At 42.9% G+C, this 25,799-nt stretch overlaps 1 protein-coding gene across 1 annotated transcript in view; it reads left to right on the plus strand.

The window, feature by feature from the left end:
* Nucleotides 1-4,964: 4,964 nt before the first annotated feature.
* Nucleotides 4,965-25,799, plus strand: part of JAZF1 (JAZF zinc finger 1) — a 344,361-nt gene continuing 323,526 nt past the window's right edge. Inside the window, exon 1 of the mRNA XM_002751446.5 lies at nucleotides 4,965-5,288. Coding sequence (XP_002751492.1) covers nucleotides 5,174-5,288 — 115 coding nt within the window. The 5' untranslated portion in view covers nucleotides 4,965-5,173. The remainder of the gene's footprint in view (nucleotides 5,289-25,799) is intronic.

The raw sequence follows: 25,799 nt of genomic DNA on the forward strand, positions 1-25,799 counted from the left end.
TTGAAAACGAAAATGGCAGCAAGCAGGGGCTCACATCTGTAATCCCAGCACTTCGGGAGGCTGAGGTGAGTGGATCACTTGAGCCCAGGAGTTCGAGACCAGCCTGGGTAAATGGCGAAACCCCATCTCTACAAAAAATACAGAAAATTAGCTGAGCATGTGGTGTGTGCCTGTAATCCCAGCTATTCAGGAAGCTGAAGTGGGAGGATCACTTCACTCCAAGAGGTCAAGGCTGTCATAAGCCATAATCGTGCCACTGTACTCCAGCCTGGGCAACAGAGTGAGATCTTATCTCAAAAAAAAATAACAATAATAAAAGAAGAAGAAAGAAAACTAAAATGGTTTGGGGAAACTGCAGGAGGTAAGGCTGGGAGGCTTCTGCAGGGATCAATTATGGTCCCTGAAGAGCAGGAAGCTTATTCTGGTAGTGAAATTACTGCTAAGACATTCTAGCAGGGGAGATGAGATCACAAAGCAGTATTCCCAACTTTATCTTCTAGTTCAGTTTCCACTGATACTTGTCGGAGTCCTAGAGGAAATGGATTGCAATGATGTGAGGTGGTAAGACCTCAAAAAGCTACAGCAAAAAAATGTGCTAGTAGCCTTTGAAGTTACAGAAATCCTCAAGACTGTGCATTGCTGAGTGAGAATTAGTAACACCTAAAAACACATCTTTGGGCAAAAAAGCCTGTGCAGTCTTTTACAAGCATTAGTTATCTTAGTGGCTCCATTACAGTCAACAGCAACCAAAGTTATCATCTGAGTGAGCCAAAGCTGGAAAGGAGGGAAATAGTAGATACTAGAGCAGCTGAGGGGGTAGTACACGGAGTCCTACCACGCCACCCCTAGCAGGCCCTTAGAAGAGATCGAGAAGGACTTTGCAAAGCACCTAGTGCTCCCCCATGTGAGGAGAGACTGTTCTTGTCTTATTCAAATTGTATCCCTCATATCTTGCACGGTGGAACAGGACTGCAAGGCTGCACAGATCCCAGGGTCCCCTGTTTATGCAGTTGCCTTTATAAATAGAGCCTTCTGGAGTTGTGTAACAGGAACCTTGCATAGATGTTAAATCAAGATAGGTTAAAGGAAAAAATGAAATATTGATTTCTTAGCTGGTTTTGTTAACATTATTCTAAATCTCAGGTTGGGCTGGCCTGAGCAGCAGTGGCTCCCATCAGATTTAGGCTTGGAGTTACAATCTGGGTAGCAGTGTGGCATATAACGTAGGGGAATGGACCTAGGATGCGCAATTAGAACTGCAGAGATTGGATGGGTGTTTTCCTACGTTAGTTCTGGAAAAGTCCTGCAAGGAACTAGAAATAAACACCGTAACTATATACAGTCAGTAGGCAGAAATAAGTAGCTAGATGGAAACCTAGGGGCTAACACTCATGAAGAGTGGTCATTGGCGGCAACTAACAAGAATTCCCCCGTTACTTATTCTAAGGCCAGCTCTTAATCCTAGGCAAAATGAGACTGGGGGAGAAAATGAGAATTAATCACCAGAGACCAGATAAAGCTGATTCATTTCTGAGCTGGAATAAAATCAATACAGAGAACTTGCTTGCATAAATATTAAAAAAGAAAATCTGGAATAGACATCATCCTCCTTAGAAGAAGATGAGGCCTAAAGAAAGCATCCCATTTGGCCAAGGTCACTGTTGGTGGAAGTGGCAGCCTTAGTATTCAAGAGCTGGGGAACATCAGACATTGTAAACGTCCACAGATTTGCATGAGCTAAAGACCAAGGTTCTTGATCTGCTCAATCGACACAGTGGTGGCAATAAAAGTAACATCTAGTAAACCTGAAAATCACCTCAAGAGGGACCTGGAAAACAATCTAAAAATCCAGAGAAAGCTAGAGATGAAGGCAGTATAGAGTTAGATCCAAGACAGAATCTAATGTTCATATAGATCCTCTTGCATCGTGAACAGATGTCCACATAGGACACGGGAAGTGCTCGGTTTTGATTATCAGTGTATGCCAAAATAAACCAGTTCCTGTATGTGGAGGATAGACAGCTGTGTGAAGCAGGATCCTTCAGTGTCTTCAGTTGGCTCCGTTAGACCAGTGGATTCACACCTTCTGGCAGCCATCCCATCTCAAGGGGTACTGGACATGCTGGATTTGGGGACACTGCTATGGGATCTCAAACCATTTGTAATACTAAGTACCATACAATGGGGCCACTGCACATCCATACTTTGTGCCTTCACATTGGGAGGCACTGGGCTCTGGGAAGAGGCACACGGTTTTCAATAAAAGGCTCTTGAACTAAGAAAATGCTTCTTGTCTACAGCCACTGTCATATCGTTCTGACTTCTCAGTTCCCTCACTGTCCCCCCTTCTTTCAAATATTTTCATTTTGCAAATCAGACAGGTAAACGTTTTTTACAAGTACAGAGGTATATCAGTCATCACCTTCTCTCTCAGATGTAGTAAGTTGAATTGTGTGTTTTATATATTTTTGTAGCTTAGATGTTGACTTTAAAGAGATATTGAAACAAACATTTTAAAAATGTAAATATAGAAAGGTAAGCATGCTATTATAAAGCGATTTTTAAAAAGTTTGTATGCAGTACTATAGCTTTGTCCTTCTATTGTCTATCAATGCCTTCTAAATGCACCATGAGTACAGAGAAAAACACTGTGTGCCCCTGGGAGAACTTGCTTGATGTCCCTGGCCTCAGTTTACCACATCTCCAAAACCAATGGTTCTGACAGCCAGAGTATCTTCCTGATCTAAAATATCATAATCATGTATTTTACTTAAAGAACAGAAATGCCTAGAGTGTACAGATTTTTAAAAAGTAGCATGAGCAGAATGTCACATAAATAACGCTTCAGTCATATGAAGTAGTAGGGCAGATTATTTTCAGGCAAAACAAACTGATTCCTTATAAAATATTAATAATTATCCAAGGTAGAGAAAATAATTTTGTCTTAAAAATCAAAATCTTGATTCATCTTGGAAGTTATTTTGGCTCATTTCATTTTTTTAAAAAAATCTAATTTTTCAATTTGGCCCAGCAAGGTTTTATTTTAGGAATACTGAAACTGACAGAAGGTAGTGGAGAGCCATGCATTACTTCCTTCATCTTTCACCTACATATTTCTGGCACTTTCCATCTCTGAGCTCTCTTGCCTGAACCACCACTCCACACTCTTTTGGGAGTTAATAATTCCCCATAGACAACTTTCCCTCCAGAGGACAGAGTTGCTACTTCTTCAAAGCTTTTGGGGCTCCCCAGATGCTGCACAATGGGGGTGCCTAACACTCATCTCTAAGGGTGGCTGTTTTGGCACCATTTTTGGCTGAAGTTTTTGTTTTGCATTTCCATGTCATTCGGCGTGGTGTGTGTCTGCCAGATATTCTGCCTGCTCTCAGTTGAAGGCCTTCCCAGATCGGGCAGCTGAATGTACTCCACAGCTGCCAAAATTCTAATTCAAGATCTAGAATTCTAACTCCTGCTCTTTAGACCCTTGTCTGGCCTTGGCCCCAGTCTCCTGCCAACTGGGTCCCTGGCTCATTATCAGGCCCACCAGGGCCCTGCCCCCACCCTCAACTGGACCCACGAAACCATTCTTGGCACCAAACCCAACTTCAAGACACAGCTGCCCCAGTCCCACCCTAGCCGAACCTCATCTCAGCAAGTTTGTCACCTTGTAAGCTGTAAGACAGAAGAGATGAGCAAGAGAAAATGCCACCAGTGATGATCAGATCATAAAACTTCCTGTAACAACAGACACACTACATGTGCCTTTACTCTAAGCACTTGCACCAAAAGCAGACAATCCCATTATTAGAAACAACAGTAGATAGAGATGCAGAGTTTATGGAGGGAGGAAAACTATTTCTCCATGTATCTGAATCAGAGGGTTAGTGAAATTTGCCATACGGAAAAATGCTAAATTCAGTATGCATATATTAATATTAATAAAAAGTGTACTGCTGGGTCAGAAACTGCAGATAATGTGTAATGTTTCTGAGGAACCAGGAAAAGTGTTACTGGAAAACACATACTTTACAGCAGAAATATGACTGCAACTGGAGTAGGGGGTGGGGACAAGAAAGTAATTGATTCTCAGCAAAATGCTGGTTTTCAGGGAAGCTACTAAATTCAACTTATGTGCTTACCTGGTCAACATTGTGGTTTAAATGCTCACAGGATGAAATTGCTTCCTTTTTAAATGAAGAGTCACTATGTCCCTTGACCTTGTTTCTACTCCTGCCCTTAACCAATGCACAGTCCTTTCTGCTGTGCTGAAATGTACATGGGTTAATTACCAGACCTGAGATGGTGGAGTGGGTACAGTGGGGTGCTGTGATTTGAGGTGATGAAATTATTTTAGTTTACGTTTTCCCAAAAGGAGCAGGGAGTATAAAAACCGTGGTACATATGTAAAACACAGGCAAATGCACTTGACAACCAGGCACTCTATTTTGAAATTTAAATAAAGCTAAGATTTTCTTCTGGCCTAGAGGGAAGCTTCATTAAAATCAATTAGTTAGTACAAACCTCCGGAGAATATAGACTTTTTTAAAAGAAGGTTTAAAGAAGAAGGTGCACACAATTACCTTTCCTGGGTCCCCTGTGAATGTGTCACACCTAGACAGGTGGCTGAGTACAAAAAAAGGTCCCCAAGAGGGGCCAGGGTAACTCTCCGAGTTCTCCTCGCAGGGAGGTAGGTGTAATTAATCGATGTGTACATATTAAGAACGTCATATACATAACCAAGGAGGATCCAAACAGATGGCACGGATGGCAAGCCGTAAAGGGCAGGCCTTGAGAGATAAAGTTGGTGGCAGGGCTCGCAGGTGAGGCCTGGGTCCTAGCGCGGAGGTTGGGGCCGCACAGCTGTAGCCTCGCGCCCTGGTCCCTCCTCCCAGCTGCGGCGGCCTCCCCCCAACACCCGCCCCCACCCTCCCCCAGCCGCTCCCGACGCCGCCGCCGCAGCCACCGCCTCCTCCCCTCTGCCTCCCGGTGGCTCCTCGCTCTCCTTCCATCTCTCGCGCCCCCTCTCCCTCCGTCCCGTCCTCGCCGCTCCCCTCACCCCGCCTCTCTCCCCCTCCCCCAGCCCCTCCTCTCCTCACCCCACCCGGCCTCCCTCCCTCACTCGCCCGCCCGGCGCTCACAGAGCCGACACCAGGGGGGCTCTCGATGTAGCACCATGACAGGCATCGCCGCCGCCTCCTTCTTCTCCAATACCTGCCGATTCGGGGGCTGCGGACTCCACTTCCCCACCCTGGCCGACCTCATCGAGCACATCGAGGACAACCACATCGGTAAATGGCCCGGGGGTGGGCGGAGGTGCCGGGCGCGCGGAAACTCCTGCCCGGGCGGGGAGCCCCCGAATGGCCAGGGGTAGCCGGCGAGGAGGGAGGCGGCGGGGCAGGGAGGGCGCGTGCGAGCCCCGAGGTGGGGGGTGGCGGGATGCGGGGGCGCGAGGTGCCGGGGGGCGGGGAGCGGGCTGGAGTGGGGGAGGGGGCAGCCGCCCCGAGGTGCGGCGGGAGGGCGGGCGGACGGCTGAGGGACTCCGGGGCGTGCACGCGGGCTGCGAAGTGGTGGGAGCGGGGAGCGCCGCGGCGAGGCGGCGGGGTGTGCGGCGGCGGGGCCGAGCTCCCGGACGCGGGGCGGAGGGCGCGGCGGGCGGCGGGCGCTCTGCGCTGGGCAGGGGCGCGGAGTTAGTTGGCCCGGGTGGTCCGAGCGGCCGGAGGCGCTGGGGGCTGGGGGGGGCGGGCGCTGCACGCCGCCGGCCGCTTCCGCCCCGGCTCGAGCTGTCAGGGCTCGGCAGCGGCTGCTGCCGCGGGGAGGTGGAGCGGGGGGGCGGCGGGGGTGGCTCCACCGCGGCAGCCATTCCGCTTCCTCCTCCCGCCGCCGCCGCCACTGCGTCCTGTCAGCGCCGGTTGCTAGGTGTGGTGCGTCGGGAGGGGGCCGAGGCCGGCGGCCGCGGGGCGGGGGCCGGGGCGCTCGCCCTCTTCCCGGGTGGCTGCCAAGCGGCCTGGAACGCGAGACCGGGGGCTCTGGGTGCCCGCCCGTGCCCCGGCCTGGTGCGGACGCCCAGGCGCTGCGGGCTGAGGTCCTGGGTGCGCCCGCGGGCCGCGCCCAGCGCCCCGGGGTCCGCGCGCCCTGGAGGCCCCTGCGGTGGTGTCCGCTGGAGAGCCACCCCCAGGGCCGACAGCCGGGCATTTAAATGCACCCTGGCTCTGCGATTTGCTTTTCTAATAGTGCTAGGCCCGAGGTGCGCCGGCTGCGCCCTGGGATCAGCGGCGGCCTGCGCAGCGCCCGGGGCGCGGGGGACGCCGGGGAGGGGGTGCCCTGCGGATCGGCTGCTTTCCCTTCAAGCCTGGACCCCTGGGCCTTTCAACAAGTCCTCTGATTTGCAGAAGTCCTTGCACACATTTACACACTTCTATCTGGAACCCCTGCTAAGGGAGGTGGGCCGGGTGCAACTGGCTCAGGCGATCCAGCCACCTGCGGAAGGTGTGGCCGACGCCCGCGAGTTGTCCTGCGTGGGCTAGAAGGTGAAGGGGCGAGCGATCTCCCAACGGGTTGTCTAATGCAGAGAACCTGTAAATTGCCCCAGGAAGTCCAAATGAATGCCATGGATTCAGCCATGTGTTTGCAGCTCACGTTTCTACAAAGTTGAGAGAATAAATCACGACTGCTGTGTATTTATGCACAAATACAATGAGGCAGAACCGTATACTCCTTTGCTTAGTATAGTGCGGTCTCTGCACACAGTGGGTGCTTAGTAAGTGTTGAATACCTGTTTAGAAAGTGATTTGATGGGCCATTCGGAATAGGAGATAATCATGGGAAACGTCTACAAAATGTCTTTCAGAAGAAAATTCTGATGTGTAATTGTCCAGATTTTGAAACTTTTCAAGTTTCAGGCGTCCTTGTAATAGCTTCTTCCATTTCCTCTGATAAAGGTGTGACAGAGCTAGGCAAGTTTTGGTAGTCTTAAAAGCAGTTTAATGGAGCAACAAATTTGCTGATTCATAATAACATGATTGAATAGTCATAACTGAAAGTGCTTCAAAGTATTAAATCAGATTTTTCATGATGGCTAGTTTAAAATAAAGTGAAAACACCGATATTGTAAAGTTCTGGTAGAAATGTTATTAGTTCAAGTTCTTCCCCTTACTCCCAATGATAAGCAGAAAATAAGAAATATAAATAATGCTATACATTAATATGAATGATGTAAGTAATATAAATAACATATCTCTTGACTTAGGGAAGACAGTATAAATTATATTTATTAAAATGTGTTAAAGACAGTTACCCTTCTTGAGGATTTAGTTTATATGAGATGGTTTAAAACTTGGTGAATCATGAGGTTTTAAGTGTAGAAATTGTCTTAATATTTTGCATACATTTTTTAAGAGGGCTAAGAGCTTGATACATTTTCTAAAACTCAGCTTTGAAGTAATGGTACTTCATTCCCAGAAAGCTAATGTTGTCCTTTTAATAGTGAAAATATGCAAAAATTAAGTTTACAGTAATAGCAGTGACCTAGGCAAACTGTGTGGCAGGGCTAGCACAGTTGAAAATAGTTTGAACCAGCAAACTCTATGAAAAGTAAATGTTAAAATGAACAAACACTTGCAATTCCCAGGATGAAGAGGCTTGTATACCTCTGCTGGGGAGAGACCCTTTGCTATTAAAGGCAGCCCTATATGCAGAAAGAAGTAAGAATTGATCTTAAGAAGAATAAAAATATCCTGGTTAGTAGATAGTGTCATATAAATACACTTTTGATGAAGAGATATAGGTGAAAATATAAAGCATTTAGTGAAAGTTCTATACAGATATTGTTATGTGGTATTTTTCATTTGTGATTCAATTTATAAGTATGTGGAGACAGTTATTTCTAATGATTGATTTACTGATTTCATGTTTGTTGGTGAGTGTTACATTAAAAAGATTCACGAAAAAAATAAGAGATGTGTTATTTTGCTTTTAATTTGTTCAACAATCTTATTTAGGAACCATGAGTGTTAGAGAGATACGCTTAGGCCAGTGTTCCATTTTGGGGGCCTATCTGGGTTATTACCATTTAGCCACTAGTAAAACCCCTTAAACAGTGATAAAATGAACATTTATGGGAATATGATGTGTTTCTTGCTTGGCAGATTTTTCAAGGCCTATATTCTTCATTATTAAAGTATTATGTTTAGTTTGGATTAATTAAGTGCATTAAGTTGACAATAACTCTCTGTCATCTCATACATGTACGCTTAACTTTTGTTTTTAACTATTTTCCTCTCCCTGGAAGGAACAAAGATTTGGGGCTTTGAAACCAAGTGAAGTGTGATTTTCACCATCCGCTTTTTCAACTCTTCCCTCCTGGAAGAATGCTGTACCAGTGTTCCTGTCTTCTTTATTGCATTTCACTGCTGGTTCGGTACTGGAATACCTGTCTCAGTGTACACACTGAATACCCTAGCTAAAACTCTCCTCACCCCCATTTAAATTGCCTAGAAATCCCATAGCCCTGTAACTGTGAAGTGCTTCTCCATCAATTTTGCTATCAGTTCATACGTAGGTCTGGCTCTTTCGCATTGAGATGGGAAAAGCAGGTCCGGGTTTGTTTGCTTCTTATTTCAAGAGGGACATTGAATTTGTGGAAACACTCTTGGTATGAACATCCTAGATAGATTAAGTCAAACTGGTGACTAAGAATCTTAGAAACACCAGGAGCACTAAATTTAGCACTGAAGGTCATGCCCCAGGCTCATGAAATGCCTGCTGCAACCCTGCATCCCAGTGCTATGAAGTTGTTTGGCTTTTCGTCTCAGAAACACAACAGTTGAATCATTCTTAGCTTATTTGATTATTTGGCGAATTTTTATAAGTTCCTCTGTATTTTGAATTTATTTATGTAATAATATATATATTGAATCCCTGCTTTATGCCAGGCAAAGTTCTGAGCACTTAATATCTTTTGGTTAACAGAATGAAGATGTCACTCTTTAGGGAGCTGTTCATTCTAGGGGAGGGGGCTAGACAATGAACAATTGAAGTATGTGATATACAGGGTGTTGGGAGGTGGTTAGTAATAGAGAAAAGAGGAAAGCTAAAGCAAGGTCTGGTGTTTTGGGAGGAGAAAGTATTGGAATTTTAAATGGGTTAATCAGGGTGGGGCTGGCTGAGAGGTTGATATGGGAGACAAAACTTCCAAGGAGGAGTAAGAGTTAGCCATGAGGACATTCCGGGAGAATACACAGGCCCCAGGGCAGGACTGTACCTCTTGAATAGAAACACAGGAATCTGACCGAATTCAATTAGTCATGTGATAGTACTGGATTAGCAGGTCATCTAGAACTTTCCTAAGATGTTAGGAGCCTCAGCTTTGCCATTGAAACAGATTTCCCTGCAAGGGCCCAGTTAAAAGGTAGAGTCTCATTGACCAAGAATGGCTTGCATTAGCTATGACTTGATTCTTGACCATGAATATCAACAGGTTTCTTGTTGTGCGTCTCTACTTGTTAGTGTCCTCATCTCCAAAATCCAGGTAATAAATCTATAGTACTTCATTTCATAGGATGGATTTATAAACCATCTGACTAATAAAGGTCAAAATTCCCAAAGAAAAATCAGGACACTTAGTATCAAAAATATAGAATTTGGCTTCTAAGATGAGTTAATAAATATTTGCATTATTTTCTCAAAGGTGCACCACAGTATACTAAATAGAAAGAGACAGGCTGTACAATACATCATAGGCCCTTATTACTCCCACTTTTAGGTGAACAAAGTAAGATGCAGTTTATAATTGCCTAAGCTTTCATGGCTGGTGTGTATGATTTGAGATTTGAATTCCAGACAGGTATACAAAGCTGAACCAGTTGCCAGTTAGGTGAAGAACGAGACTGTCCTCCCATCTCCTCCTCTCACAGGTTGGTCTGTGCTTCCTCCTTTAGAAAGTAACTGAACTTGAGATGAACATCATCTGAGCATTCAGCGGCATAGCCAACCCAGCCTGCTTGGAGTTGAATATACGTGTCTGCCACTGGTCAGCTGTATGACCAGGGACAAATTAACCATCCTCTTCTGTAAAATAGGATAGTAGTAGCATCCATCTCACAGAGTGGTTAATGGGGATTAACTGAGATAATATATATGAACTACTCACCTACAATAATAAGTTGTCTACATCATCTAGTTTCTTAGCATTTGTGTATTTGCTAAATAAATATGTAATCCTCCTGTGAAAGTCTATATTCGAGGTTAACATGGGTTGTATCCACCTATTGGTGGTGCTATTGTGGGTATTTTACAACTGTGTGACATCATCAGGCTCTTCCTGGGAAGGACTGAGAATGGGAAATAGGAGACTCCTCAACAGTGTAGCGCTGGTGTTGCAGCCTCTGGCCACGTTCTCTTTTGTGTGGCCAGAGGCACTTCAGACCCTGGCAGAGGTGTTTGCCACAGTGGACTGGGAAAGTGGTGTCAAAGCCAGCGGCTTCCAACATGGCCTTTCCTTGTGGCCTGAATTTATTTGAAAAAATCCAGGACTAGAAAGAGGCACTGTGCATTGGCCCTGTGGGTGCATTCCCTTGAGGACACTTCCTGTGGGGAGAAGGAATGACTGAATGAATAAATGAATGAATGAAAGGCTTGTTGCTGCCTGCCCTGCTCTATGCCTGTGCCCTGTGGCTTGGCAGCAAGATCTCCCTGTTACTCCCAGGGTTCCTGAGAAGCCCCCAGGTATAGTGCTAGAAGTTTTAAATACACACACACACACACACACACACACACACACACACACACACAAACACCTCATAGGCAGGATAAGGGAACCTTACATCTGAAACTTCACGGCAGTCTCTAAAACCTTCAGTGGTTTCTCCATTTGCCCCTTCTCACCTGTAAACAGTCATATCATCCTTTATAAAACATCACTGTTCAACATCCTGTTTCATAAGTTTCACAAGCTTCTAATTATTTTCATTTAGTATACACGTTTTCTGACATGTGACTGAAATGTACAGACATGTACATGTAGCCTACAACTGATTGGGTTGAAAAAAACCTCCATATTCTTCAGAAAATGGTTTCCTTTAGAGTTCATATACTTTGAAGATTTTTCCTACCTTGACAGTTCTAGAAATACAAACTGACAGCTGTTTTGAGAAAACCCAATTCTTCCCATAGATGACAGTGAGGACGCCTCAAGGCTGGCACAGGCTGGTGACACTTGAAGAGGGGCTTCCCTGGGACTTTTTGGAAGCCAGAGGCCTGGTGTTGTAGACTGAATCTGAGAGACAGGAGACGATGTTTCTGAATTTCTTAAAAACCCTCCTTTTCTAGTTGTTGTTTCTAGGGCAAGAATCATACATACCCCACATTTCCTTGTGTTTCTCCACTGCATTCTTACCCCTGCCTTCAGAGCTTGACAGTGCAGACATGTCCTGCATACAAAGAAATACTGGATTGTAGATATACATTTTGTTTCATGATGAGGTAATAGATTTATTGCATGTTGACCTGGCTAAAGTATTGAATTGAGACATGTCCTTTATTTAGATCTGAAGATGGGAAACCATAGATGTCAGACATTTGTGTGTATTTTCAAAAAGTGCTTTTCATTTAATATGTTTAATTGGTGTAAAGAAAATTACATTTTCCCCTTGCTGTAAGAACTGGAACGTGGCATTAGTTTTCACCTACTTTTTTTTTTTTTTTTAAGGCTAGCTGCAAGCAGGAACCAGATTAATGGATATCCTCTTTAAGGATGAAGTCTTTCCAATTGCTCTCAACTTTGCCAGGAGTCAAAGGGACTCTTCTTGGGTCACTAACAATAGACAGTCTGCCCAGCACCAGAGAGCACTGATTGTCCCCTGATGGCCGTTGTCCCTTGCCTGGCTTACCCACTGGCCCTCCCAAGGAAGCACTGTTTATTGTTTGCCAGATTACAATGGTGATTTTCTCCTGAGATAGACCTCCTTGAAGGGACACAGGCTGGATACCAGGTTAATAACACTGAAAAACTCACCATTTCTTTGGTATTATCTATATAATTGATACATAGAAATAAATACATGTTTTAGACACAAAGGCACATAGGATATCTAAGATATATATAAATAATACGTGTATATGTCTAATACACATACCACATATATGTGTGTACGTGTATCCATATGTGTGTATTTATGTGTGTGTATATATACTTTTGTATTATACATTCTTTCCCTCTCTCTCTCTTTCTTTTTTCTTTTTGAGACAGAGTCTCACTCTGTCACCCAGGCTGGAGTCCAGTGGCACAGTCTTGGCTCACTGGACCCTCTGCCTCCTGAGTTCTATCAATTCTCCTGCCTCAGCCTCCCAAGTATCTGGGACTACAGGTGTGCACCACCACGCTCAACTAATTTTTTGTATTTTAGTAGAGACGAGTTTTTACCATGTTGCCCAGGCTGCCAGGCTGGTCTTGAACTCCTGAGCTCAGGCAATCCACCCGCCTCGGCCCCCCCAAAGGCGTGAGCCACCTCAGCCCTTTCAAGATCACCATGGATAGTGAGGACAATCACCCATTTTTGAGTATTTCTTATATGTTAATGCCTAAGACAGTACTTTCTGTCTCTAAGGATTTGAAATTTATTTGGAGAGACCAGACATGTACAGACTGAGATAAATGATAAATACTAATAGGGACAGGTGATTAAACCACAGAGGCAGATTTATTGTGAAGCTAATGAAGCTCCAGCCCCAGGAGCTGTGTAACACATTCCTTGCCATTTTTGAATATATTGCCAGGGCTCACCCAGCACTTTCCAGGGCCCTGGAGGGGCCCTAGCAGTGTATGAAGCAGGGCCTTCATGGGATAATTGGTAAAATTGGGAGAAGATTTTAGCAGCAATCACTTTATGTTTTTCTTTCCCATTCTGAGTTCCCTGCTGTCACATTTCTTGTTGGGTTCAATAACACTGGACTCGGGAGTGCTTTTGAGATCTAGTTAGAGGGAGGTTGACTTGGGGCCACATTTCGTTTGGGTTTAGTGGGATGTATTTTTGCAGGTCACAGTCATCTCTGTGTCAAGTTATCTCTAGCCATCCCAGTGTAGAAATTGCTCATAGGATTGCCACCCGCTGCGCCAGCTCACCTGGGGTCCTTACACAAAGAGAGGGTCAGAGGGAGCACTGCAGTGCTAACGGGTACCATGACATCTGCTGTGGGATGGTTTAAGGTGTATGGACCCAGGTCTGTGGAGAATTCTTTCACTTGTCAGGTGTGTAAAATTCTGCGTGGAGGATTCAATTCTTACTTAAGTGTAGTTAGTATGAAAGTTCTCTTCTGTTAAGAATATACTCAATAATACAAACAAACTAGTACACATGCACCATTTTTAATGGGAAGTCTGCATTTAAGATTCTTGTTCATTTGACATGAATATGCCTGATACCAAAAATACTGACAACAAACTTGTTAATGAGTATCATTGATATAAAGAGTATTTAAAGTTAGTCACTGTAAGAGAAAATGTGAAATGTCCTGGATTTTTATGGCTTATATGTGAAAGAAAATTAAGAGAGGTGATCACAGATTTGACAACAATCCTGAAAGGTATATGTCATTGCCAATAAAGAACTATAAGGCTAAAAGTAACTTTTCTGAATTATCCATAATTAGGAATAAATTTTGGTCACCCATGCTTGAGGGGAGAGTGATTCCTCTTTCTACCCTGTAGAAAATGATATTAATATATATCATTGTCATATGAGGATTCATCAGAGTATACAGCCCAAAAGAAGTATTTATAGCAGTGTGTCAGGAAGTTAATTAATACACATACTGGGTTATCTTCCTGGATTCTGATTTTAGGATGTGTTGGTATTGCGGCTTATAAAATTGTGTGATTTGTTGTGATTTCTTAACGTTAATAAATCACTTTTATAAACATTTTATAACATTAAATTTTTTTTTGTAAAAAAGGTCTGAAACTGTAGGCCCACAAAACTGGGGCCTATTCCTTGAACTCCCAATTAGGGAATCATTACTATGTGCCACAGACAGTGCTAAATAACTTTTGTATAGCAAAAAATACTATATTGTATTTTAAATACTGTATTGACCCTCACAGTAATGTGAAGTAGACATTACCCCCATCCTATAAGCACTGCCTTCCATTTTGGAGTTAAATATGCTACCATATTAGTCAAACACCACACCTACTGAAATACGGACTAGAATGTTTGTTTATATAGGTATAAAACAGAAATATTTTCCTTCAGGACAGAGAGCCTCTTTACCTCAATAAATATGATTATTTTAATGGATCTTTCCCTGTCTGTCTTGCAGCCCCTGCCCACAGCTGCACCAGCGGGGGTGTGCACTGAACTGTGTGGTCACCTCCTGTGCCCTGTTTCCTCCCCCAGAAACTCAGGGTCTTGTCATCTTCCTATTTTCCTCCCCAAGACATGTTTTCAGAAATGGTATGAAAATAAAAATTGAGAAGTACTTGGGCTGTGAAAAAATAAATTGCCAAGGTAACTTTGGGCAGTGAAAAACATCTTTGAAATTAATTTCTGTAGGTGTGTTTCTCTGAGGGCTACATATTTATGCGTTTATATGTTTGTGGCATTCACATAAATACCGGTGTTATAATTAGTCCACTATAGTTTATTTTAAGGGAATCTGAAAAAGACTTTTTAAAAAGCTGATTTAGAAAGGAAATTGATTTTCCTTGTTAAATTGCCAGGCGTATTTGGTACACAGGAGGCAGAGGCCTGGGTAGGGAGAAGCATGGACTGTGAGACTGTGAGAAGCATGGACTTTTGAGATCTAGCTAGAGGGAGGTTGACTTGGGGCCACATTTTGTTTGGGGTTAGTGGGATATATGTATGCAGTTCACAGTCATCTCTGTGTCATCTAGCCATCCTAGTGTAGAAACTGCTTCATATTAGTTTAAATCACACAGCTCACCTGGCACATCCAGCTCACAGAACTGGATTTTGAATCCTGCTCTCAACAACTTTAGCTTTTCAAATTTGGGCAGCTCTTACAGTCTTATTTGCATGAAATAGTAATACTATTATTTATTATTTTGGGGGTCCCAAGATTGATTTTCCTTTCACAGTACCTACTGGCTAGTGGCTTTAATAAGTAGTATGCAGTGTTAGTACCATGCAACGCAGGAGGAAGCCAGGACACAGAGCAAAGAACAGCCAGGAAAATTCCCCAGGGGAGCCAGGGCTGGCTTTGCTCCCAGGTGTGCCCATATACTCAGTGCTTGCTCTTTACAGCCTAAGTTGTGATCTTTTACAAGATGTTTGCATTTTCACAGGAGGCTCTTCCACACCTAAAAGTCTTGCAGAAATAAGTACAGAAAGACTGGATTTCCACTCCACCAAGAGCAGTGTGGATGGGAGCAGTATGGAGAGTTGATGAAATATTTTGATGCCGGTTGTCTGGTTGAGGTAGAAATGTTTCTGAATGTTTCATGGCTTCCGAAGAAAACACTGAGGTAGGACAGGACGGTCCATGAGCATCTCATCACAGTCACAACAATGAAAACAATAATTTGGCCGTTCTAAAATGGTTGTAATTACTGAATTGTCTGAAGATGCCCGCTGGTTTTCTCTCTTTTGCTGACGATTATTTAGGGATAGGTTCTTCTGACAAACACAATGTCTGACCCTCTGCACACACACACACACACACACATGCACACACCAACTTCTCTTTCACTTCAGATTTCCAAAATTAAAATCATGTAATTATGTTCATGTACTTTATTTTATTATTATTATACAGGGTCTTGGAATGTTACCCAGGCTGGTCTTGAACTTCTGGGCTCCAGCGATCCTCCTGCCTCATGTGCCCCAGTGCTCAGCTCATGTACTTTATTTTAAAGGTTATTTTTTTGTACCAATGCAATGGATACATATGGACCCAACTGTAAACATTGTGAATTAAGCACTAAAAACCCTCTGTGCTCGTGGCCTATGTGTAGAGCCCTCACTGCTGGACACTTCCCTGGTGGCATCCACAGAGAGGCCACATGTCAAGTCCTGTCACTCTAGCACCAGACCTTAAGTCACTTCTATAGGAGCACATCTGGGCTTAAAATTGAAGCACCCTTTTTCTTACCTAATTCGTTTAGTGAGAGCCTCTCCAATGCTAATTTAGCTGCCTGACTTTCCATATACGGCATAATTATGAAAGTAATGGCAAAAGCAGGGGAATCTGTAAAGACACATTTGTACAGTTTTCTGTTAAGTAAATTGAACACCATGGTAATAAGCATAAATAAGCAACAATTATGCCCAGGCTTCCTCAGGTATCAAACATCACATGAAGTAAATGGGGTTTTTGAAGTTTCTTTGTAAACCTAAGCTAGGTACTTCTTACGGAACTCTATGGCCTCAACAATTCCCAGTTAACTTTTCCTAGGCCTCTCTTTTCCTCTTTGAGATCATCTTAGTTTACTTGAGAATCTGACTGGCTGGTGGACTGTGGAGTATGACTTATCTTCAGGACTGATAGCAAGTGTCACACAGGTGTTTCACAGCCGTCCTGTAACTTATAGATCAGGTTATAGAGAGATGCCAAGTACATCTTTTAGTAAGATCTTTCTGACGCTAGACATCTGGAGTTTGGCATCAACTCAACCAAATGGTTGATGATGTGTGATTTAAACTAATGTGTCTCAATATTCTGCCCAGACTGGAAACTCCCTTTTATATGTTGGCTCCACTTCAGCACTTTCAGGGGCCCACACCAAAATATTTGCTGTTAAAATATGCAAACATCAGACAGAAAAATCAAGAGATTAATGTCTAATGTTAAGTTAGACCTGCACTTCACTTCAGAGGTTAAAATAAAGGAATTGTATTTTGTCAATCCCTGGAAGTATCATGGCACCTTAAGTGTAATATATCTAACATATCTTGTGATGAGAATGATTCTCATCTGTGGCTTGTGGAAAATCAGCCTTATTGGTTTATAAGTCACACCATGTATGTCAGAGTTTACACCAGTAGTTTAACACATGGGGAGCCATTCAGAATCACTTGGGTGAAGCTGGGGAAAAAAATGTTTCCTGGGTTCCATCCCTAGAGCTTCTGATGCAGTTGGCCTGGAATGATCTGGGTCAGGGCCTCTGTGTTCTTAGCCCTTCAGAGTTGATTCGAATGTATTGCCAAGGTTGGGAGCTCATTGGGTTACACTAATAAAATAATGAGCACTGGGAGGACTGTGTTGTTTCAAAAAGGAATCAGACTTTTAAAGGGGTGTGTCCATTCTGGGTTTCAGTTCTGTGGGTGTAGTTTTTAGTTTTACTGGAGGCAGGCCTTTAATATACAGCAAGTTTGAAGCTGTGATACTATCTCAGCTGTGTGGTTAGAGTAGAAATGCTCAAATCAGGGAGCCTCTGGTGGTGAAAGGATCTCAAACTCACATGCCTGGGGACACACACAGTGTATGAGGGCAGTAACCAAGTTCAGTGCAGTGGGGCGTGGTGGAGACTTTGGCAAACCAAAGAGTCTCTGCTTTGCTTAAAAAGGCAGCCAATACCCAGTGTTGCCATGTTGGGGTATAAGCCCTTTGTTGGCAGATGCTCTTATTTATTATTATTATTTGACAGAGAGAAGCTGGGAATTGAGATTTTTTTGTGATACTGATCTTTAAATGCTGGCAACTAATGCAGGTGGGTTTAAAAACATTGTGCAGGCCAGACATGGTGGCTCACACCTATAATCCCAGCACTTTGGGAGGCCAAGGCAGGTGGATCACGAGGTCAACAAGTCGAGACCATCCTGGTCAATATGGTGAAACCCCATCTCTACGAAAAATACAAAAATTAGCTGGGCATGGTGGTGCCCGCCTGTTGTCCCAGCTACTTGGGAGCCTGAGGCAGGAGAATTGCTTGAACCCAGGAGGCGGAGGTTGCAGTGAGCCGAGATGGTGCCATTGCACTCCAGCCTGGGTAACAAGAGCGAAACTCTGTCTCAAAAAAAAAGCGAAAAAAACATTGTGCAAGACATCTGCTCTACTCCACCCGATCACTGTGTTTAATAAGAGCTATTGATGATAGGCCATGTGCTTTAATGAAGCACATGAATGTCTGGGTGCAGAGCAAACCTTCCATACCACTGCTTCCTGCAAAGAAGCTATCTGAACTATAGAAGGTATAATGAAAAGAATGGTACCTTATAGTGGTTTTAGTCAAAATTTCCACTGTTCTTTATGAAGCAGTTAACTGTCTTTTAACAGGAAAACTTTGTGATAAAAAATTTTTCTTTTATACTGAATTCTAAAGTGATGAGCCTTAATCCTAAAAATGTATTAGGATTATAATCAGTACCTTTTCTCTCCCCTGGGACAAAAGCAGGACCACTGAAAAACTGTCTCCAGAGTATTTTTATCATAGCAAAAACCCTTTCGAAAGTGAATTTAGTATCCTATTATTTAAAAACAGAAAGGAAACTTACAGATGATCTAGGCCAAATGACTAATTCCATAGACGAAGATTTAAAGTCGTGAGTGAGTGCAAGTGCTTGGATGAGAAAAGTTGAGAGAACAGCTGTAAGCCGTGGTTCAGTGTGAGGTTCCTGGAGCTCACTTGCCTCACTTGGGATCCTGGCTTTGCTCCTGTCAAGTGATAGAACCCGTCTAAAGTGGGGTGATAGTATGCACATACCTCAGTGTTTTGTGAGACACCACCTATATATTAGGTGCATTAGCTGCCAGGTTCTGAAGAAAAGAAAGCTGTCTGGTCAGTTCCCTTCCTTGTCTTTTGTGGGTGGCTGGGGTGGAGGTTTTTACTGTGAAGCAGTTACCCATGCCACTGGAATCCCACAGGCTACGTGACCTTGGCCAACTTAGTTAATTCCTCTGGCCCTCACCTTCTGTGCAATGAGAATGGGAATAGTACTTATCGCCCAGTGTTGTTACGAGGATTAAATAGGAACATGAAGGGCCTGGCGACCAGGCAGCCCCCACACGTGTTAATACTGATAGGATTTACCTTTTTTTTTGCATCCATGGTGATACTCCCATGCCACACTCTCCTCAAATTCTCCTGTCCTCTTCATGTTTCCATAATATGATGGGAGAAAAATAATAAAAATAACCATATACATTTCTGCTTTCTGTTAAACATTTTAACTTGAAGATATTTGATGGAATTTGATTTCCCTGGTAAAGTTTTGGTTTGTATTTGTATAAGTCATACTGAGTGCTCATAGGAATTCATGAGCTGTTAAAACATTCCACACACAAATTCTTGCTGTTTGAAAATATACCAGCCTTAATTTAGTATTGTTTATTCAGATATAAGTTTTTGAGACATTAGATCATGTGATTAGAAAAAATACTTCCATGTTTGATAAATATAATTTTCTATTTAGGAGAAAAGGCATTTCAAGAGTTGGGAGAGGTTTGTTAAACTATATAAACAGAAAACATAATTATTTCATGTTGCAACAACTAAGCAATGGAAAAAACAGATGATTTTATATGTATGGTTTGTAAAGGTTTGTTATGAATCATTTGAAAGGATTTGTAGGGCTTTTATGAAGAAATTCACGAACATGACTGTAGGACTCACAAAATGCCATGCCTTCCTCTTTAAGGGGCTGTGTGTCTCTTTAATAATAGTCCTTGAAATGTTGCAGGTTTAAATGCTGGAAGCTTCTTGGGAAAAACCCCAGGCTGGGCCTTGTTTTAGAAGCTTGAATAGTGACAGTTGAATTGTTTACTTATTGCAGCGAATATTTAAGATACTTTACTCCTAAACAATCTTTGTCAACATCACTTGAAACCATTTTTAGTCTTATAGACTATTGCCCTTGGTTTCCTCTTTTAAAGGGCATGCTGGGGTCCGATACAGTTAAGCAGCTGATCCAGGCTTATTTGACTTAGCAGTAGTTGAGTAAGAAAATGATTTCCAACATTAAAAAAAAAATTTTTTTATAACCAAGGGCCTCTTTTGTTAATTTTCCTTCTTTCTTACCATGGGTTCTATTTCTTGAAAGATTTTGTCTAACAAAACAGGCTGATTTAATACGTAATTAAACGCTTTGTTTTTTAATTTGTCGTGCAGCAGCATCTCAAACACCCAATTTATATGTTTAGTGACTATTTACTGAGTGCCAGCTATGCAGGCACTGTCTAGGAGCTGGGATATAGCAGTGAACTACACAGTTAAAGCCTTGTGCTCATGGAAGAAGCAGACAAAACCCAATACATGAGATAATTTCAGACAGTCATAACCTTGTGAAGAAAAATACAGTGAGTCAGGAGAGAGTGGATGAAAGGCCTGTTTGAGATAAGGTGGTCCCTCTTTGAGAGGGAAACATTTCGGAAGGGGTCTGAATGAAGTTCAGTGAAGCTCAAGGAAGGGGAGTGAATGAGCCATTGGGGTGTCTGGGGGAAGAATGTTCCAGGCAGAGGCTTGCAAGGGCCTGAGTTGGGCTTATCTGGTGTGTTTGAGGAGAGTGGTGGGGGTGGGACAGGAGAGGGAGCTGGGACCTGCATGTATATCCCTGTGTCAGCCAATGTCACCACATGGAGGGAACCTAATTCCAGCCCCAAAGGATGATGTGGAATGTTGTGTGGCTTCATTATGGTTAGTTTCCATTCTGCTTTTTTATAACATTCAAATAGCTCAAAGCCCTATTACCACCTTCAAAGCTCCCTAGGGATCTGAGAAGCCCTAATTGGCACTCAAGTTATCTTTAAATCTAGTTTACTTGTTTTTTAATTCTAAAAGCTCTATTTATTTTTTGTGTTCTGTATTGAAATAACAATTTTTGGCTAATGTAACTCACTTGAATAATGTAATTTATTTAGTGTTTGCTATTTGGAAATGGGAGTGAAAAATAAGGTTTTTTTGTTTGGTTTGGTTTGGTTTGGTTTTGAGACAGTCTGGCTCTGTCGCCCAGTCTAGAGTGCAGTGACACGATCTTGGCTCACAGTAACCTCCGACTCTCGGGCTCAAGTGATCCTCTCACCTCAGCCTCCTGAGTAGCTGGGACTACAGGTGCACACCACCACACCTGGCCGATGTTCGTATTTTTTGTAGAGTTGGAGTCTCACTGTGTTGCCCTGGCTGGTCTCAAGCTCCTGGGCTCAAGTGATCCTTCTGCCTAGGCCTCCCAAATTGCTGGGATTACAGGTGTGAGCCACTGTGCTCAGCCAATTGTGATGGGTTAAAAATAATATTTGGTACAGTTTTCAAACTGAGAACCTATAGATTTCTTTTAAATTTTTTCTTTTAAATTGTGAAATCTGCAAAGATTTTAGTAATTATGAGATTGCCAGAAATGGGGGCAGTAGAGGAGAATGGTCTTGAAAGCAGTAACGTAAAATGTATTTTATTTGAGAAAAAGTACTGAGGGAGATTGTATAGAGGCCAGCTCTGAAGATACTATTTCACCATCACAGTACCTTTTCTTTAATTCTGAAAGGTAGTATTTTATGAATTCTATGAACAGTAGTTTTTTTCTTTCAATCTGCATGTTATGGAGAGATATTAGTAGAAATACTTCATTTAATTTTAGAATTAGAAATTCTAAATACGTTAGAAATGCTTCTGTAATGTACACAAACTCTGCTACTTCTGGGGGGTATATTTCTTAAAACTTTGAGGCTAACAGCATAGCAGCAGTGCCCACAAGCTGAAGCTTTCCTCTCAGCACGGACATGGAAGAAAGAAACCTATCAATGTAGTTCACAGCCAAATGCAGGGTCTCATTCTGTAGTTTATATTCTTCTCCTACTTCAACTGTCAGAATAAGCCATTTGTTTGCCAAGGAGATATGGACCTGTTGTCTGTATTTTCACCTGTCAGCATCTTTGTTCAAGTAATTGAAAAGTAGCGTGCTTTGGGTGACAGGATGCCCACACAGTCAGTCAAGTTCAAGGGAAAATCAGAGTGTGAGATATTCAAGATACATGTATTTGTACCTGTTATTTGGCCTTTCCTTAAGAAAAAATGATGATGCATTAGTCAGCTACTGCTACAATAATAACACAACATCACAAACTGTCCCAAAACTCAGTAGCTTTAGATAGAAAGCACTAATGCTATCTGGTCTGCAGGGACACTGGTTTGACTGATTGAGGCTGGGTTCAGCTGGGTGGCCCTGGGTTAGGCTGCTGGTCAGCTAATCTGCTGTGGGTTGGACTCACATCTACTCACAGGTCTTCATTCTGGGAACCAGGCTGAAGGGGCAGCAGCTATTAGGGGCATGCTTTTCTCATGGTGGACTGCTAGAGCTCAAGTGCCAAACCAAACCACAGAAGCTTATTTAAGGCCTCTATTCACATCATGCCCATAACATTCCTTTTGCCAAATTAAGTCATATGGCCAAACCCAGAATTAATAGGTCAACAAAGTATATTTCTTTTGAGGAGAAAGAGCTATGAGTGAACAGTAATCCAATCTATCATGGGTGCATTTTATCAGAAATATAAAGAGTCCAAAAGGATTTTGATATTTAGTACAGAGATAAAAATTTTCTCCTAAAGTGACCATGGTACTCTTTAAACAGGAGGTTGTTGTCCCTATGACATGCCAGAGGGCTTGGGACACATACGTTGTAACTCCCCATGGAGGAGGTGATAAGCATTTCAGGCAAGGAAATTGAGACTTGAAGGGGAAAAATAGCAATTAAATGATTTCTGCTTGGCCACAAAGATTAGGGGAACCTGCTTCTTTGGTTAGGGATGACCCCTTTTCATTCCCAGGTTCCTTAAGAATCTAAAGGCTTTAATTTGGGTTGCCCAGTCTTCTGTACTTGTATTCCCAATTCCTGAGCTGCTTAGCAAGGCTGAGAAGGTTAAGGGATGATTCCTTTGATGCCCTCCCCTAGCATAGAGACCTTTAAGAATCTTTGGGCTTCTTTGCCACTTGTTCCTGTGCCCCTTGTCTTCCTCAGTTCCAAGTTGATGTCACAGAGGATGGAAAAGGGCTGCCCAGCCAGTTGGGAACCTCTTTTTCCCATTCTGCTGCTATATGTCACGCCTTCTTGTGACTGAGAGAGCTGTCACTGATGTCAGTGGACCTAGGTTCTGGTTGGACTGCTGTGTGACCTTGGCCAACTTACTAAGGTATGATTTTTGCATGTGCAAACTGAGGAATAGGATCCCCACCATATAAGGCTGATGTGTGAGGGGCACATACTAAACATTTGATGACTATGAGCTGAAAATGCTTCTGTTATTATCTGGTATAATAGGCACAACAGGCAGCGTTCTATTATCGCTGTTCCAGTTTCTCCTCACTAAATTGTGGGCCTCCAGAAGACACGATCCATGGCTCTGCATCTTATCTTTATGTCCCACTCTGCAGTTGCACTAAGTTTGTGATGCAGGAACTTAGACTGATAGCCACTGAATCATAGTCAGCTATGTTTCCTCTACCATGAAGTCTTAAGCTTCAAGGACCAGATTAGATTATTCCTAAAGACAGATTCAGTCCTCCTTTTTTCACTTTCATATTTTACCTGAAATAAAGACTCTTGAAGCCATAGGAAGTTAAAAACTTTGAGTTAGTTTCATGCTTTGCCTTTCATCAGACATGCTATACTTCCAAGGAAGCCCCTGGTGTCTTTATGTTGTATCAGCAGAGTTGCAAAAAGTATGGAGACTAATTTTCACGGTGTGTCTACAAGACTTAAAGGGTATTTAAAGAATATATCCTTCTAATATTCTTCTATCACCTGTCCTTTTACTTGTCTCTCAGGTTGTGGCCATGATCTTACCGTTTAGCTTGTTCAAACATATTGTAAATGTTTCAGCTAGAGTCGCTGATCCCAAGGAGTGGTCACGCTAGGATAAAGAGCTCAGCCCTTGTGACAAATAGGCCCAACCTTACATGAACTAAAGGCTCAAGAAGTTTATTTGTCTTTCACATAAGGTCCCAGGGTAGGTAGGCAGGCTGCCTGGCTCCATGTAGTCATTGAGGGCTTCAGGTTCCTTCCATTTTATTTTTCTGCACTCCCAAACTGCATTGCTCTTCTGTATGGTAGAAGCTGGATTCTCTGAGGCCTGAGGAAACTTTCTGTTCCTCTAGAGGGAAAGAAAAAGAGTATGGAGGGGTACACATACAATGTTTATGGCCTAGGTCATTAGTGATAACTTGTCATTTCCACTTTTATTGCATAAGTGAGAACTTAATTGCATGGCTGCACAGAGCTGCAGAGGCACTGCTGCATGTATCCTCAGCATGGCCTAACTATAGTTCTGTTACTGTGGAGGAAAGGAAGGCCTGATTTGGGTAGACAGCTAGCAAGTTCCTGCCTTGGACCAATAAGTGAGCCTGCTGTTGAGAACTTTGCCTTTCCTTTGAATAGCTTACATACAACCTAATAATGGTTTAATGGAGAGAGCAGATGGTTATAATGATAATCTTCAACTAAGTGCTATGGACTACAAAACACAATTGAAAACATTTTCTCATTTCACCCTCTCAGAAAGGCTGCAAAGGAGGTACTATATATTATTTGCATTTTATAGGCAAAAACACTGAGCTTGAAGGAGAGTAAGTAACCCCCTCAAGATCAAACAGTCAGGCCTGTTTGACTCCAAAGCCTTCACCAGACTGCCATGGGAATGGTGAGATTCTTGGGGAATAAAGGATAATCATATACTGCTTCTAAGTCTGGCTTTTATAGCTAGTTAGCAGCAAAGGCTGTCAGGAAGAGCAGTGTGTTCACTGGAAATATTCAAGCAGAGGCTGTATAACCCCCTGCCAGGGAAGCCTCAGAGGGACTTACCACTTTGCACTTTGCCATGGGCACCTCCATGATTCTCTGTGAAGATCACGTGTAGTTTCTGAATGTGATTTGTGACACTCATTCCTGTGACAGCAGCAAAGCCCCCATTAGCAGAAGTTCTGTACTTTCTGAATAGCGAGTAGGCATCTGGTAACATAGAGCGCAGGCGGGCCAGTAGTTGAAACCAGAGTTATCCGTGACCTTGACTAGTCACTTCAACCTCCATTTCTTGGGGAATAAAATATGTGCTTGGTGCTTAATCACTGGTTTTCTAGGAGTGTTCTTGGGGCTCTAGGGTTTCTATAGGATTTCCTACTAGTTTTCATCCTCTACCTATAGGGCTTTTGAGTAAACCTTTTTTTTTTAGATTAAAGGGCTTTTCAAGTTAAAAAAAAGTAAAAACCAAAAGACTAGTTGTAATGATAATGGCTAATATTTGTTGAATGCCTGAATTGTGCGATGCATTATAATTGTTCGGACAGGCTTACGTGAATTAATTTATCTATGGGGTGTACCTAGTATTAGTCCCAATTTACAAATGAGGAAGCTGAGCTACAGAGTGCTTAAATAACCTGCCCATTGTCACTTACAAGACGTAACCAGAGTTCAAACTTAAACGTTGAGGTCCACAGCTACCTTCTAATGCAGGAATGGATGATTTCTGAGATTTCTTCCAGATCAAAAAATGCTGTGATTTTATACCTGATAGCTCAAGAACTTTTCTCTCCAACAAAACCAAAAACAAACCTCCAAATGATTTACTACCTTTTTAACAATTAGAGGCTGAATACAAGTCATAAAGGTCCATATCTTGCTGATAATTTTAGAAAGCCCGTCATCTTTTCATGATCACCTGAGGCAGCATGAGGTACTGTCACGCTGAAGTTTCTGATCATGGAGCTACGTCGATAAATGTATCATGGCCTTCCTAAAACACAGCTGTCCTGGGGTGGAGCTCATAAGTGGGGCCACCTTCTGATGAGATGATGATTTTGGTATGCAAGGAATGGCCTCCTGGGAAGGATCTAAAGCAATGTTTTGTGGCTGACAGTGCTGCAAGGG

This window comes from Callithrix jacchus, chromosome 11 (assembly GCF_049354715.1).
Source record: "Callithrix jacchus isolate 240 chromosome 11, calJac240_pri, whole genome shotgun sequence".
Lineage (NCBI taxonomy): Eukaryota > Metazoa > Chordata > Mammalia > Primates > Cebidae > Callithrix > Callithrix jacchus.